The sequence below is a fragment of the Leptodactylus fuscus genome, chromosome 1 (assembly GCF_031893055.1).
Source record: "Leptodactylus fuscus isolate aLepFus1 chromosome 1, aLepFus1.hap2, whole genome shotgun sequence".
NCBI classification, from domain to species: domain Eukaryota; kingdom Metazoa; phylum Chordata; class Amphibia; order Anura; family Leptodactylidae; genus Leptodactylus; species Leptodactylus fuscus.
The window spans coordinates 13905800-13922374 of record NC_134265.1 but is presented as its reverse complement, the minus strand read 5'-3'; the positions used below and the strand labels follow the sequence as shown (position 1 = coordinate 13922374).

The following is a 16575-nucleotide window of genomic DNA, read 5'->3' as shown; positions in this document are numbered from 1 at the left end:
CCACGTTTTCAAATTATTGGTGCAACGGTTTCTAACAACTTAACCCAGTGTACCCAAGCTACTGGTTAAAGTGCGGCGCTTAAGCTCCCACTTTGGCAAGTCTACAGTACCTGGAGCTAGCCGCAATACACTCCAGCAACGCCTACATCTGCCTGAAGCACCTACACTGCGAGGTCACCACACGCTCAAACCCTAGATACCGTATGTTGAGCAGGGTGTGTGAGCAGCAGAGACCTTTGATGGAGTACCAGCTACAAAACCCAAGGGTTCCTCAGAGTCAGCTCCCTCACTTTCTGCACCATGAGTTTCCATGGGTGGCAGACTTATGGCTAGAGGCACAGGCATGGATAGGGGTGATGTGTAGGGGCAAAAGCAGTGTGGGTGTGGAGGCAAGCTAAGCATCAAAAACTGGGGGTACAAGCAGCCGGTGGCATCATCACTGACAAGCACAGCTGTCTGTCAGCTGACAGGCTGACTTTCACCAAAATGAACAGACAATGGATAGACTCATCATATACATGTCAGTTACATGACAAATTTAGTGCACTTTGCAAGTCCAACATGGGTTGGAGATCTGCAGAGAGGAATCTCACCACCTCTTGCGGGTGCCATCATCTGGAAGGCAAGCCCTGGGCTCAGTGGGTGAGAGCAAGCGCAGGATAATCGTCGTTTGGCCTTGCGGCCACTGCCTCTCCCACTGTTGACAGTGCTGGCGCTGCAGTCCAGACCAGCAGCCAGGACACCTCCACATCTGCCTCTGACACTTTGGGGAGTTCACCCTCATCCTCCCCTTTTCCTGCCACTTCCCCTTTTTTCCCGCGCCATCATGCGCCTCTTCCCAGCAACTCCCCATCTCCCAGGCCTTTCATTTCATGCTAAAGTACAGCGCAACCCACCCACAAGCCCAAGGCTTCAACGGCCTCATCTCAAAAAATCTGGCCCAGGAGATGTTGGAGTCCTGGCTGGGGGACACTCTGCCCTTTTTGGGCAGATTGTCTACTGCGCCACCTCACTGTGCCGTCCACACCAGTACTTTCCCCCAAACATTAGGCGGTCCCTAAATTCAGTGCTTAGCCCAAAAGTTCCACGTGACCAGCTACGAATGGACAAGTGCATGCGGACAGGGACGCTACCTTTCAATTTTGGCACAGTGGTTGAATGTAGTTGAGGCGTGGACCGGGTCGCAACATGTGCTGGCCTGACTTGTCTCCCCACACAACATTCCTGGGAGGAGGGCTGAAACACCACCCTCCTCCTCCGCTGTTAGATTGACCTCAGCTACGAGCTGGAAACGCTGCAACACTGGTGTGGGGAGACGTCAGCAGGCCGTGCTGAAGCTCATCAGCTTGGGGGACGGACAGCACGCTGCCTCTGAGGTCAGGGATGCCATCCTGGATGAGATGGCAATTTTTTTTATCCCCGCTGCCCCTGGGGCCAGGCTTTTTTTGTCTTTTTGTAGGGCTCTGGAGCTTGCCAGCCTCCAACACGTTCCATGCCTGGCCCACGTGTTCAATGTCGTGGTGCAACGATTTTTCAAATCATACCCCAAATTAGCTGAGCTAAGGGTGAAAGTGCGGCGCTTGGACACCCACTTTCACAAGTCTACACTAGCCGCTGCTAGCCTAAAAATACTCCAGCAAGGCCACATCTGTCCAAACACAGGCTGTTGTCCGTCATTCACACACGCTGAAACCCTACATACCATATCTTGAGCAGGGTGTGTGAGCTGCACAGACCTTTCATGGAATACCGTCTACAAAACCCAAAGGTTGCTCAAAGTCAGCTCAATCACTTTCTGCACCATGAGTTTCCATGGGTGGCAGAGTTATGGCTAGAGGCACAGGCATGGATAGGGGTAATGTGTAGGGGCAAAAGCAGTGTGGATGTGGAGGCAAGCTAAGCATAAAAAACTGGGGGTAAAAGCAGAGGCATGGACTGGGGTGATGTCTAGGGGCAAAAGCAGTGTGCATGTGGAGGGAAGCTAAATCAACTAAAAAAGCTGGGGAAAAGCACAGGCATAAACTGGGGTGATGTTTAGGGGCGCAAGCATTGTTGATGTGGAGGGAAGCTAAGCATAAAAAACTGGGGGTAAAAGCAGAGGCATGGACTGGGGTGATGTCTAGGGGCAGAAGCAGTGTGGATGTGGAGGCAAGCAAAGCAGGGAAAATGGTGGCTAGAGGCAAAGGGATGTCCATAGGCAGCAAGGGCAAAGATGCAAAACTCTCCCCTGTTTCAAGAATTTTCCTGACTTGTCTCCCCACACAACATTCCTGGGAGGAGGGCTGAAACACCACCCTCCTCCTCCTCCGCTGTTAGATTGACCCCAGCTACGAGCTGGAAACGCTGCAACACTGGTGTGGGGAGACGTCAGCGGGCCGTGCTGAAGCTCATCAGCTTGGGGGCCAGACAGCACACTGCCTACAAAGTGAGTCATGCCATCCTTGATGAGACGGCAATGTGGTTTTGGCCACTGCACCTGGGCCCAGGCATGTTGTCATGTGTGATAATGGCCGTAACCTGGGATCGGCTCTGTAGCTTGGCAGCCTGCAACATATTCCATGCCTGGGCCACGTTTTTAACTCATTGCTGCTAATCTTTTTAAAAAGGTACCCCAATGTTCCTGAGCTACTGGTGAAAGTGTGACGCTTGTGCGGATAGTTTTTAAAGTCTATAGTTGCCGCTGCTAGCCTCTATGCACTCCTACAACGCCTGTACCTGCTCGAACAATGGCTGTTGTGCGACGTCTCCACACTGCTGGCACTAAACATATCATCTGTTGAGCAGAGTGTGTGAGCAGCGCAGACCTTTGATGTAGTTCCAACTCCAAAACCCTCGGGTTCGTCAAAGTCAACTCCCTCAGTTGCTCAACCATGAGTGGCCATGGGTGGCAGACTTATGTGAAATCCCATCCATTGCACTGGACACGAAACATTAGCATGCGCTCATCACAACTCCAGATATGGCAGCTGCGTTAAGCAGGGTGCAGGGTACAACACAGACCAGGCCCGAGCACCAGGAACAGGTGTTAGAAATACTGCAGCATCCGCCATTTCCTTCCAATTTTGGGGTTTTGGACCCGCCACCGACTTTTCTGGACCTCAGTGGGGATGATGAGACACAGTTGCCATCAGGGCAAGCTGTGGTCATGTGCGGTTTGCAGTAAGGGGACAGTGCGCAATTGGAAGAGGAGTTGGTGGATGACGAGGCCACCGACCCCACATGGACAGGGGTGATGTCTAGGGGCTAAAGCAGTGTAGATGTAGAGGGAAGCTAAATCAACAAAAAACCTGGGTAGAAGCAAAGGCATAAACTGGAGTGATGTTTAGGGGCTAAAGCAGTGTAGATGTAGAGGGAAGCTAAATCAACAAAAAACCTGGGTAGAAGCAAAGGCATAAACTGGGGTGATGTTTAGGGGCGAAAGCAGTGTAGATGTAAAGGGAAGCTAATTCAACAAAATAACAGGGTAGAAGCAGATGCATAAACTGGGGTGATGTTTAGGGGCGAAAGCAGTGTAGATGTGGAGGGAAGCTAAGCAGCTAAAACAGTGGGTAGAAGCAAAGGCATGCAAAACTCTACCCTGTTGGAAGACTTATTCCTAGGTCTGGGACACGTTAATGGCCCCCCTGGACAAATTACTGCCACTCAGGGGCCTAGCGTCACCAGGAAGGACAAGTATAGTCGCATGTTGTGGGAATACCTGGCCGACCCCAGCTCTGTCCTCTCCGATCCCTCTGTGCTCTGTGCACTTATTTTCTCATCTTTTTTTCTGCACTGCACATCTCTTGCCTACTTCCTTTTGGATCTCAGAAGTGGTGGTCCACTTCAAGAAATGGTAACTTCAGTGCTGGAGTTGTCAAGACAGTGTAACGGAATTAGCTGAGGGATCGCTGTCTTAACCACTTTTTGGCACAAAATTAAATTCCAAAGCCAAGTATGGTGCAAGTATATGATGCAAGGACACCTACACACCTATCTCTGACACATTGGGGAGTTCACCCTCATGCGCCCTTTTGGCCTGCACCATCATGCGCCTCTTCCCAGCCACTCCACATCTCCCAAGCTTTTCATTGCAGGCAGAAGTACAACACAATCCACCCCCATGCCCAAGCCTTTAACAGCCTCATCGATAAACTGCTGGCTCTGGAGATGTTGGTGTTTGTTTATGATTCTGGATACCCAAGCCTTCCGTCAGCAGATGGCAGCTGGGGCACCTCCCTATGCTGGGCCTAGCCATTACTACTTCTCTTGGTGTGCTGTCCCTGCCTTGCACCTGCATGTGTCCCATAACATCAGTCGGGCCCAGAGCTCTGCGCTTTGCTGCAAGGTCCACTTGACCACCGACACATGGACAAGCGCCTGTGGTCAGGGATGCTGCAGTGCTTATCTTTAAGGACAGGCAGGGTGAATGTGGTGGAGTCTGGTCCCCGGGTGCAAATTGGGGTGGCCTATCTCCTCTCCCAGGCCAAAATTCATGGCAGGAGTAGACTGAAACCCTACTACACTGTAACCTCCACTCCAGCTACTAGCGGCAAATGCTGTAACACTGGCGTGGGGAGATGTCAGCAAACCATGCTGAAGCTCATCAGCTTGGGGGACAGACAGCACAGTGCCTCCGAGGTCAGGGATGCCATCCTGGCTGAGATGGCAATGTTTTTTTTCCCTGCTACACCTGGGGCCTGGCATTTTTGCGCCTGTGATAATGGCTGGAACCTGGTAGCAGATCTGGAGCTTGCCAGACTCAAACACAGTCCACACATGACCCACGTTTTCAACTTGTTGGTGCCATGTTTCTTTGAAACCTACACCATTGTGCCTGATATACAGGTCAAAGTGGGGCCATTTTCGTAAGTGAGAACTAGCCTCTGCTAGGCAGAAAACATTCAGAGCACACTCCTCTCATCTTCACACCGTTGGCTGTCGGAGGAAGACGAGGGGGTTGGAGTGGCATCTGATGTCCCTGTCCCACACGAGGCTAGAGGGTGCACTTCAGTGCATCCCATTGCTTTACCACAAATGGTGTGAAGGGGAGTGGAAAATGGAGGAAATGGAGAGTGACCCTTACAGTTGGGGCCAGCAAAGGCATGCCAAGTAACACACTGGCACACATGGCTGACTTCATGTTGGGTTGCTTTTCAAGAGTCTAACGCATACTTCACATCATGGAGAACAAATAATACTGGATTTTTACAAGCCTCGAACCACAGTCTAGGTCTAATGTCTGTTCCTTTCTTATATTAGGGGAGAGGGAAAAAAAATTACTTCAGTGATGCGTTTAGCGTACATAGACTGACTATTAATGTGTATCCCACTTAGTGTTGTTAGGGTTACACACCGTCACAACCTGGCTAAAGCTTCTATAGCTGTTAATAAAGTCAACATAACTTTACAGTATCCAAAAAGACAGCTGGTACCGACAGAGAGCAAGACAAATGTCAACAAAAGCTGTGAGCTCTGAACACCCACAGTGACTTTAGCATCATCATTATAAGGGAGCGGGTGGTAATAAATAACTTGGCAGTGCCTAAAACCCAACAAGCTTATACAACTATATTTACATTAAGATACACAAATGACACTTTTTAGTAGCATGTCATGAGACAAGCTGATAAGATCTTCCTTTGTGCAGTGCTATTTGAAAGTTAATAGCTGCCTTCATTTTAATTCAGGAGAAGGTGCAGACAGATTAGATTTAGAACATGATGTCTTCATTGTCAAAATCCTCTATATAGGTAATGTGTTTTTCGGGCCGAGCTGTCTGGGAACGAGCTGGTGCAGCACTGACAACCTGGGTGAATATGGCAAGAGCCTGAGATGTAGGGTGAATGTATCCCCAAATTATTTGGGGAATTTCCACTCAGAAACTGGCACTATATGGCAGTAGCAAAAATTGTGGGTGCACGTAACCCCAATATATTCTTTGAATTCCCAGTCAGAAAATGGCAGTATATACCAGTAGCAAGACTTGAGGGTATTTGTAACCCCAATATATTCTTTGAATTCCCAGTCAGAAACTGGCACTATATGGCAGTAGCAAGACTTGAGGGTATATGTAACCCCAATATATTCTTAGAATTCCCAGTTAGAAACTGGCACTATATGGCAGTAACAAGACTTGAGGGTATTTGTAACCCCAATATATTCTTAGAATTCCCAGTTAGAAACTGGCACTATATGGCAGTAGCAAGACTTGAGGGTATTTGTAACCCCAATATATTCTTAGAATCCACAGTCAGAAACTGGCACTATATGGCAGTGGCAAGACTTGAGTGTATTTGTAACCCCAATATATTCTTTGAATTCCCAGTCAGACAATGGCACTATATGGCAGTGGCAGGACTTGAAGGTATTTGTAACACCAATATATTCTTTGAATTCCCAGTCAGAAACTGGCACTATATGGCAGTAGCAAGACTTGAGGGTATTTGTAACCCCAATATATTCTTTGAATTCCCAGTCAGAAACTGGCACTATATGGCAGTGGCAGGACTTGAAGGTATTTGTAACCCCAATATATTCTTAGAATTCACAGTCAGAAACTGGCACTATATGGCAGTGGCAAGACTTGAGTGTATTTGTAACCCCAATATATTCTTTGAATTCCCAGTCAGAAACTGGCACTATATGGCAGTAGCAAGACTTGAGGGTATTTGTAACCCCAATATATTCTTTGAATTCCCAGTCAGACAATGGCACTATATGGCAGTGGCAGGACTTGAAGGTATTTGTAACCCCAATATATTCTTTGAATTCCCAGTCAGAAACTGGCACTATATGGCATTAGCAAGACTTGAGGGTTTTTGTAACCCCAATATATTCTTTGAATTCCCAGTCAGAAACTGGCACTATATGGCAGTGGCAGGACTTGAAGGTATTTGTAACCCCAATATATTCTTTGAATTCCCAGTCAGAAACTGGCACTATATGGCATTAGCAAGACTTGAGGGTTTTTGTAACCCCAATATATTCTTTGAATTCCCAGTCAGACAATGGCAGTATATACCATTAGCAAACATAGTGGGTATATATAGCCCCAATTCTATTGCTAGGGGACTTCCAGTGTATTTCTGGGGTGAAGGTGGGGGGCACACCGTTGGAACGTGGATCGGGGGTATATATAGGGTATACGGGAATACACTGTCAGTGTATTCCATTCAGGATCCTGGGAAAGCTGGGTTGCGGCGATTGAGCCCGTCAGTGCCACGTTACACTGACAAGCTTCTCCCTGGAATTTAGCTCTTATAAGAACTGTTGGTTGTCTTCTCCTTCCTATCCTAGCCTGTCCCTGCCTACCCAGAATCTAAGCCCTAGCTAAATGGACGGAAACCTCCGTCCCCGGTGAATTGCAAGCTCAGAATGACGCGAACCTGGGCGGCGCTGTTCTTTTAAATTAGAGGTCACATGTTTTCGGCAGCCAATGGGTTTTTCCTACTTTTTTCAACGTCGCCGGTGTCGTAGTTCCTGTCCCACCTACCCTGCGCTGTTATTGGAGCAAAAAAGGCGCCAGGGAAGGTGGGAGGGGAATCGAGTAATGGCGCACTTTACCACGCGGTGTTCGATTCGATTCGAACATGGCGAACAGCCTGATATCCGATCGAACATGTGTTCGATAGAACACTGTTCGCTCATCTCTAGTCACAGTCTCTGGTCACGAGGGCACAGCGCTGGTCTTGTCCCATGTTACCACCATTGGTAGCGGTGATAAGGGAGCTGCACATATGTTAATAGTGATTGTTCCCCTGGGGTGCTTACCCTATACTATGCTGACTGGTAGTGTTTGGGGCGCCCTGATGTTGTTGGTGCAGAGTCAGACACTGAAACAACTGTAGAGTTCAAACAGAGATGAACTTTAAAAAAAAAAAATGGCTAGTAGAGTCGACTCTAACAAAATGGACGTATTACGAGCTACAAATCGTTTGTAGTTGTTAATATGTCCATTTTGTTAGGGTCGACTCTCCTAGCCTTTTTTTATTATTATTATTTTGAAGACTGGCACGTAACACTGAATATTTAGTATTAAGTTAATTTGGTTAGAGTTGAACTTTTTATTGAAAACTCTTCCAAGGGTGTGGAGACCCAGATGCTTAAACAGTTCCTTCAATAAGCAATAACAGGGTTCACCTAGTGGCACAGCAAACTTCTGGGGTGCAGGGAAGACATAATAAAAGGTTTACCTAGCTCTTTAACTTTCAGTGTTACAGCCCTAAGGTGCATCTGAGTTCCTATTTGCCTCATAGGAGGATGCCCACCACCATACTAGCACACAGTATCCCCACTAACGTTATATGGTCCTGAAAATTCAGAGTTTTGGGGTGCAATAATCAGGGTGGCGGGATATTCTACAGGTGTGGCCTTGGTCCCTGAATCCTGTGATACTTGCTATGGAGCTTGTGTTCCAGAATGTTCTCTCCACAGTCTCATACTTCCAAAATGATGATGCCTGGCTTCAGGGTAATGTATAGGCCTGCACAAATCTTTTAAAAAACCCTCCATTTATTTATATACAAACTGTTTTTTGTTGTTTATCCAATGTACCTCAAAAAATAAAAGTTTGTTCTATTCAAAAGTCATCATCTAAAATAAATTCTAGCTTGTATAAATTTAAAAAAAAATCTTTAAAAAAATCTTTAGGAATTTCATGTTCTGCTCTGGTCTGGTTTCTGACCCATACACAGTTTGAAGAAGCATTTCTGTTAATCTGAACAAAATATTTCAAGCATTTGTCTGTGTGCAGAAATATGATTCTAGATATCGAAAATTATTCTCCTATAGCTAAGTCAAAAGAAGAGGTTATGAATTTTGGAAGGCCAAGATGGTGAATCTAAAGTAACCCCCCAAAAAAACTCATTCTTAACCCCCCCAGCTACCCTGCGTCCTTAAGAGATTAATAACTGAATTTTGCTACATGCCTTAAAAAATTGAACTTGAACAGGGGAGAGCCGAGGAGACCCAAATAGTGAACCGCACTCACTGGTCCAGGACCGAAGAAACAGCTGGAGAGATTTGCTTGAACTTTTTATTGATAAAACAGCACAATGTGTTTCGGGCTCGAATGGCCCTTTTTCAAGTGCAAAACTTTTCCAGTCAGGCCAGATACATCATGAAATTCTCTACGGTCCCGGACCAGTGAACTCGGTTCCCTATTTGAGCTTCCTTGGCTCTCTATTGGTCTGCAACTGCTCAATTCTATGGTGATGTTAGTGATAGCCGCTGCCACTCTCACCTTGGGTTAATCTACCAGTGATTTTGTTGTTGTGACTCATTCACAACAACCAAAGATGAGAGGCCAACTGGTCATACTTACGGAAAGAGACATTTCTTTTTGTGATTCCCTATTTTTACCTCTTAATGGATCTACATGATGATATTGCTCGGTGTCGTCTTCTTTATTATGTTTTTGTAAAATTGAACTCGATGGAAGGATGGTTTAGTTTTCCAGCCTTACAAACTGTTAGTAGAAAAAGTAGTGACCGGCACACTGATGAACCAATGAAGATGCTGGTATAACCACACAAGTGGAAAACTGCAAGAGAACAACCTGGTGGCTGAACATTATGATCTTCTGGTCTGTGCTTGAAGGTCTATTGTTTTCCCACCTCTGATTAATTACTAATTTATATTTTGAAAAATGCATTGCAATTTGTATGTAAATTTCTGTTTGGATATATTATAAAAAAGAATCTGTATAATTTCTATGGTTTATATTATTTATAATAATTATATATAAAAATCAGTTTTCTTCTTCTCAGATGACTGTACCAGGAGCTCAGAGGGACATCTGATATCTACAGATTATACAGCAGAGGATCATGGTATCACACAAGATGAAGAACATGTCATTACCCCAGATATACCCTCAGCCCCTCACAGCAAAGATCTATCATCTGATCCTATTATAAACGTCCAATCTTCTGACTCATCACAGACTGTGAAGGAAAATAAAAGTCATAGAACAGATGAACATCAAATAACTCACACAGGAGAGAAGCCACATTCATGTTTAAAATGTGGAAAATATTTTAACAGAAAAAACAGTCTTATTAAACATGAGAAAATTCACAGAGGGGAGAAGCCGTATTCATGTTCAGAATGTGGGAAATGTTTTACCAGTAAATTCAGTCTTGTTATACATCAGAGAATTCACACAGGAGAGAAACCATATTCCTGTTCAGAATGTGGGAAATGTTTTGCCAGTAAATCCAATCTTGTTAAACATCAGAGAATTCACACCGGGAAAAAGACATATTCATGTTTTGTATGTAGAAAATGTTTTACCCAGAAATACAAACTTATTATTCATGAGAGAATTCACACAGGGGTAAAGCCATTTCTATGTTCAGAATGTGGGAAATGTTTTACCCAGAAATCTCAACTTGTTATGCATCAGAGAATTCACACAGGTGAGAAGCCATTTTCATGTTCAGAATGCGGAAAATGTTTTAAACGGAAAGCAGATTTTGATAAACATCATAGAATTCACATAGGAGAGAAGCCATATTCATGTATGCTATGTGGGAAAAGTTTTACCCAGAAATCACATCTTGTTATACATCGGAGAACTCACACAGGAGAGAAGCCATATTCATGTACTCTATGTGGGAAATGTTTTACCAGTAAATCTGGTCTTGTTAAACATCAGAGAACTCACACAGGAGAGAAGCCATATTCATGTAATCTATGTGAGAAATGTTTTACCCAGAAATCACATCTTGTTATACATCACAGAATTCATACAGGAGAGAAGCCATATTCATGTTCTCCATGTGGGAAATGTTTTACCAGTAAATCCGAGCTTGTTATACATCAGAGAACTCACACAGGAGAGAAGCCATATACATGTAATCTATGTGAGAAATGTTTTACCCAGAAATCACATCTTGTTATACATCAGAAAATTCATACAAGAGAGAAGCCATATTCATGTTCTCCATGTGGGAAATGTTTTACCAGTAAATCCGATCTTGTTATACATCAGAGAATTCACACAGGAGAGAAGCCATATTCATGTTCAGAATGTGAGAAATGTTTTACTTCCAAATCGTACCTCATTAGACATCAAAAAGCTCACACGGGATAGAAGTCCTTTTCATGTTGAGAATTGTTTTTATATGAGCAGTTTTACAGTATATTTGTTGTGTTAATAAAATCCTTCTTCATATATAATATTTTCTATCTTGATTTATTTTATGAAAGATAAACTAGTCTTGGTATAGAAATGATCATTTTCTATATAAAATAGGGGAGATTAATCCTACTTGTAATTGGTTTCTCAGGAGTCCATCCTGACAGGAGGTAGTCGTCACAACCTCTGTAGGGACAGGTCCCTTAGGCCCAGGGTTCTCATGGTCTCCCTTATAGAGCATGTTGTTCTCCAGCAGAAGGAAGCAATTCTCTGTTGATGTTTCTCTGGTGGTTTCAGATCTTTCAGGAGGGACAAGACTTGATCTTGGTCTATTAATGTGGATTGTGTGTCGGCTACTAACAGAAAGTCGTGAAGTATGAGACAATTATGTCTGGATTACAAATCTTAGGTCAATGAAACACGTAACTGCATTTTGGTTTATGAAGTGGAACAAATTTAATCCAACTTGAATTTTAATTACTTGACCCATCTCTTTTGAATAGGGACCTCTGAAGGCTTCTTCATTTAGAAGACCTCAGAGAAATAGCATTTAGGTTCAGCAGTCTTGTTGAAGATTTTGGGATTGAAAAGACATCTGCATCTTCTCAGAAAGAAGATGCAGATGTTTTATTTTGTAACCCTTGAAAGTCTAAAGGATCCAAGGATTTTGAGTTCTATTGCTCCATTGAGGGTAATACTGAATCAGTCATCCTCACACACTGTTGGCATCAATGATTATTGGAGGCAGATGTATTGTTGGAGATGGGAAGGGAACCCTCTTACTTTACCCCTTTTAGGATAACTCCAGCTCCTTGATTGTCACTTTCCTCTGTTGTTGGGGGATGGGGCTTTGTGATGACAGGAGCCCCACTTGTGTATATATCATTACTGCATTCTATTGTTCATGTCTATAGCGTTTAGTGACTGTAGTATTTATACATGTGACATCAGTATATCACATTGGTAAGATGTCCGGATAAATCAGGTTTATTGCTTTACGACCAAATGTCCCTAACAAAACCCAGATGTTTTTATGGTGGAGATGACATGAGCGTGCGAGCAATTGGATATGGGGGTCATAGAAAAGGTCAAACACAACCCCGAGGCAGCGGCATGTTGCCTAGGAGTTATAGTGAGGCCTGAGACTGCAATGGATATATCAGGGACAGATCTGCTCACGGCCGCCTGTGCTTTCCTTTCTGTGGATGCGGTTGTGAACAGGACCAGGGATTAGTAAGTGAGGTCATGAGAAAAATCAAATCAGATGTAGCCGATATGTGTACCAGAACATTATTAAAGTATTGAAAAAAGTATTAGGGGATTTGTGTACACTTAAAATATAACTTTTAATAAATAAATTAAAATTGGGTAACAAAATCAAATATCAGAAAAATATATTCAAATACACCAAGTTTAAAGTGTGTGTGTATTGTCAAAGGTGTGGGGGAAACTGAAGATATAGGAGTAGCACCATATCACCTTGGAGTAGTTAACACCCCATTGACCAAAATTTCTAAAACCCAGGAGTCCCAATTATTCAGCAGGCAGACTATGCCTTCACCTGCAGGGACAATGCTCCCTGGGAGAAAAAGACTGAAGTCACCCCTCCTAAATAAATTTCAATAATTGCCCCTTAAATATATTCAGTTCCATCTCTCATGCGACATCCCCATCAGATAATTCATTCTGCTATGCGAATGTGCATTAGGACTAAGAGCAAACTAACTGGGGTATTATTGACTCTGTCTATAATGAAGCGCTGCAACTGTTTTTTCCCATAGGTATTCACACACAACACACGATTCAATTAGAGTGGCTATAGAGCCACCGATTAGCTGTCTGACGCGTTTCTGCTATACATTGCTCATCAGAGGCATAGCGATTTGAACATGTCATATGAAAGCGCAATCACGTACATGTGGCGCCCGGTTGGCTCAGATGGTAAGCCGCGAATGGCGCTTGGAACACGGGATTTAAGTCCAAGGCTCCTCCCCTTCTTCATACGTCAGCTGTGGCGCGACCAATCAACAACGGACACACGCACACGTGACGTCAGGAGCGTCACGCCTCTAGAGGCGCAGCAACAATAGCTCCTAGCAACGCCTATAGCTGTTAGGAGTATTTTGGTTCATTGCTTTCTATTTTTCTTACCTGGGGAGTTTTTGGCTGCGCAGTGTCTGGGGTGGCATCCTGGCGCTGCAGGGTTGTCCTGTCGTGGGTATTGGTGCACACCTTCTGACTTGCACGTGCGCACTGCTGGTAGGCAGCTTTATCTCCTGGTTGATTAGTCTGTCCTCCCATTTGCACCTGGGAGGAGTGGTCTCTACTCTGTATTTAAACCCATGCCTCCCATGGTTCTGTGCTGAGTGTCGCTTTTACAGAGCTAGGCCTTAGCAGGAGGAGTAGGTGGTTATCTGGGATAGAGGAAGTTCCGTGGTTGGTTTTTGGGAGGTTTGGGTGAACAAGTTGGTTTGTGTGTTTTCCCTTCTGTGTTCACCAATCCTACCTCTGTGTGTTATTGACTGTGTGAGTGAATTGCCTTATCCTTTGATTTCTACTCAGTTTCCCTGTGTTTGTTTCCTAGTGTAAGGTTCCTTCCCATATTGGTTTGGGGGAATCCTTTCCCACATTTTTCCTGTGTGCTGCTTGTGTTGTTAGTCAGCGCACACCCTTGTCAGTCCCTGTCAGTAGCAGCTTCACTTGTTCGTTAGGGGTGACCCCTTTAGTCTCCAGTCCCTAGAGATCTTATAGGGCATTCCTTCTCCCACTTCCCTCTAGGCCTACGGTATCAGTGAGAGAGGAGCCGTCGGGGTCAGGCTTAGCCTGAGAACAGCCGACCCACACCCGTGAGGCAGGGACCGGGATAGCTAGTGGGAGTAGTGCAGGGCGAGATTTCCTACTGCTATTCCTTAGCCCCGTTGCAGCTACCTGGACTGACATAACAATAGCATCCTTCATCGCTGCCAGACCGCACATCGCGGAGTACTATGTAAACAGGAACCTCATGAAAAATCAAGGTAAGTAGGATATATGGACTAGAGAGAAGTGTTAAAAGCAAAAAGACCAATCCCACAGTATAATACTGGAGCACCCCTCCAAAAATGTGGCTGACATAGATGGCCATAACGGCGCTGGAACACATCCGACTATATGCAAAAAACAGTGATGCACACGGCCAACATGATCGCCATTATCATTAGTTCAAGCCGAATATACGGAACATAGTGGCCACAATACTGCACCATATAAAAAATGCGCAGATGTCTCTTGTGCAGACCCCCCAAGCATTAACAAATAGAGGGTTTATTAAGTCACCTCCTCCAATTCAGAACTCAGGGTGATATTGCATGATATAGTAATACACAGTAAACACCACACTAGAGGAACGAGGCATAAGATATATATTCATTCAATCAACTCGGGTGGACAGTGTCAAATAAAAATATCCACCGGGTCTCACGTTGGATCACTTTCTTATCACAGTCTCCTCCTCTAGGGGATCTATATACTTTTTCAATCCCCTGAAATTCAAGATGTCTATTGTTACCATCGTGTTTTTCTCTAACATGATGGGAGATGGGGGTAGGTTCCTCTCTTTGGATGTCAGTGATGTGCTCGCTAATCCTCCTGCGGAACTCCCGTGTTCTCTTACCGACATACTGGAGTCCGCAGGAGCAGGTCACCAGGTACACCACTCCTGTGGTTTTGCAAATTATAAAGCTACGAATTTTATAGCTTTGTTTTATATTTGTAGATGTCACATTATTGCCTTTCTTGATGAAGGAAGAGGCCTTACAACTACCACACGGAAAAGTCCCCACTAGATCTCTACTCATGCTAGATAACCATGTCTCTGGTCCACCGCTGGGGGCCAAATTTCTTTGCACCAGTTTGTCTTTAAGGCCTGAGACTGCAATGGATATATCAGGGACAGATCTCCTGTGCTTCCCCTTCTGTGGATGCGGCTGTGAACAGGACCAGGGATTGGTGAGGTCATGGGCTCATGACAGATGTAATGTGACCCAGATTGGTGTTATTATGATGTCTGGTCTAACATTGAAGAGATCTGCGGGGAGTGCGTTGAAGCCCGGAAGAGGTAAGTAACAGTGTTTTTTATGTTAGTTTTTCCCCCTGGGTCTCTTATTATTATACTCTGAGGTCTGCAGAGACCCCAGAGTATAAATGTTCATGAGTGGTCCACAATGGGGCATAATACTGTGTGCAGGGGCCACTATGGGGAATAATACTGTGTGTAAGGGCCACTATTGCACATAATACTGTGTGTGTAGGGGCACTATGGAGAATAATGGTGTGTGCAGGAATGCGGGTCAGGGGCTTGGAGAGCCCCATGTCATATGTTCGCCTTGGGACCACGCCATTCCTAGTTACACCAATTCTACATGTAGAGCAGGAAACCACACTCCCTGACTTGGCCCATACAGTGACCCCTTCAGTATCCCCCTCCCATACAGTGGCCCTAGATTGTTCTATGACACATAACTAAAAACCTATAAAATTGTCTGTGAGAGGATACGACAAGAGAAGAGCAAAACCCCTAAAATGAGTTTTAGGTTCTTTTTCTGCAGATTCGGTTGTCAGATTTACATGTGCTAATCCAGCCTTAGGCTACATTCAGACCCCAGAGTATAATGATTGTTGGACCAGGAGAGGTGAGGCAACATAAAAAATATTATTACTTATCTCTCCTGGGCTCTGGAAGGCTTTGGGCCTGGTGGTGACATCACGTGGGCTTGTGTCATTATGCGTCGCAATACCAGCCGGAGTCAGGTGACATCTGGTCTAACGTTGAGGAGATCTATGTGGACTGCACTGGAGCCCGGGAGAAGTAAGTAACTTTGTTTTTAATGTTTGTATCCTCCCCTGGGTCTCCGATTATTATATTCTGGCCTCTGTCAAATTTTTGCCTTGGGGCCCCGCAATTCCTAGTTACACCACTGACAAGATCCATATGAAGGACATGTCATTACCCCAGATATACCCTCAGCCTTTCATAGCAAAGATATTTCACCCAGAAATCAGTTATAGTTAGATATCAGAGAATTCACACAGGGGAGAAGCTATATTCATGTTCAGAATGTGAGGAATGTTTTCATCATACATTGTCTTTTTCACCATAAAATCGCACAGGAGAGAAATCATTTTCATTCACAGAATATGGGAAATGTCATCGCCTTAAATCCACTGTTATCATCAAAGAATTCACACAGGAGAGAAGCCATTTGCTTGCTCAGGATGTGGCCAATGTTTTACCTGGAAATCAAATGTTGTTAGAGGTCAGAGAATTCACACAGGAGAGAAGCCATATTCATGTTCACAAATTGGTGAATGTTTTATTATGAACACAGATCTTATTTGGCATCAGAGAGGTCACAAAATTAATTTCCATAATCAGAATATGTCAAATATTTTACCCAGAAGCCAACTTTTGTCAAACC

The 16575-nt window shown here is 44.6% G+C and overlaps 1 protein-coding gene across 1 annotated transcript in view; it reads left to right on the top strand.

Moving 5' to 3' along the window:
* Positions 1 to 16575, top strand: part of LOC142195595 (uncharacterized) — a 704678-nt gene that overhangs the window by 549039 nt on the left and 139064 nt on the right. The window contains 1 exon segment of the mRNA XM_075265539.1: positions 9960 to 11051. Within this exon segment, the coding sequence (XP_075121640.1) occupies positions 9960 to 11051 (1092 nt within the window).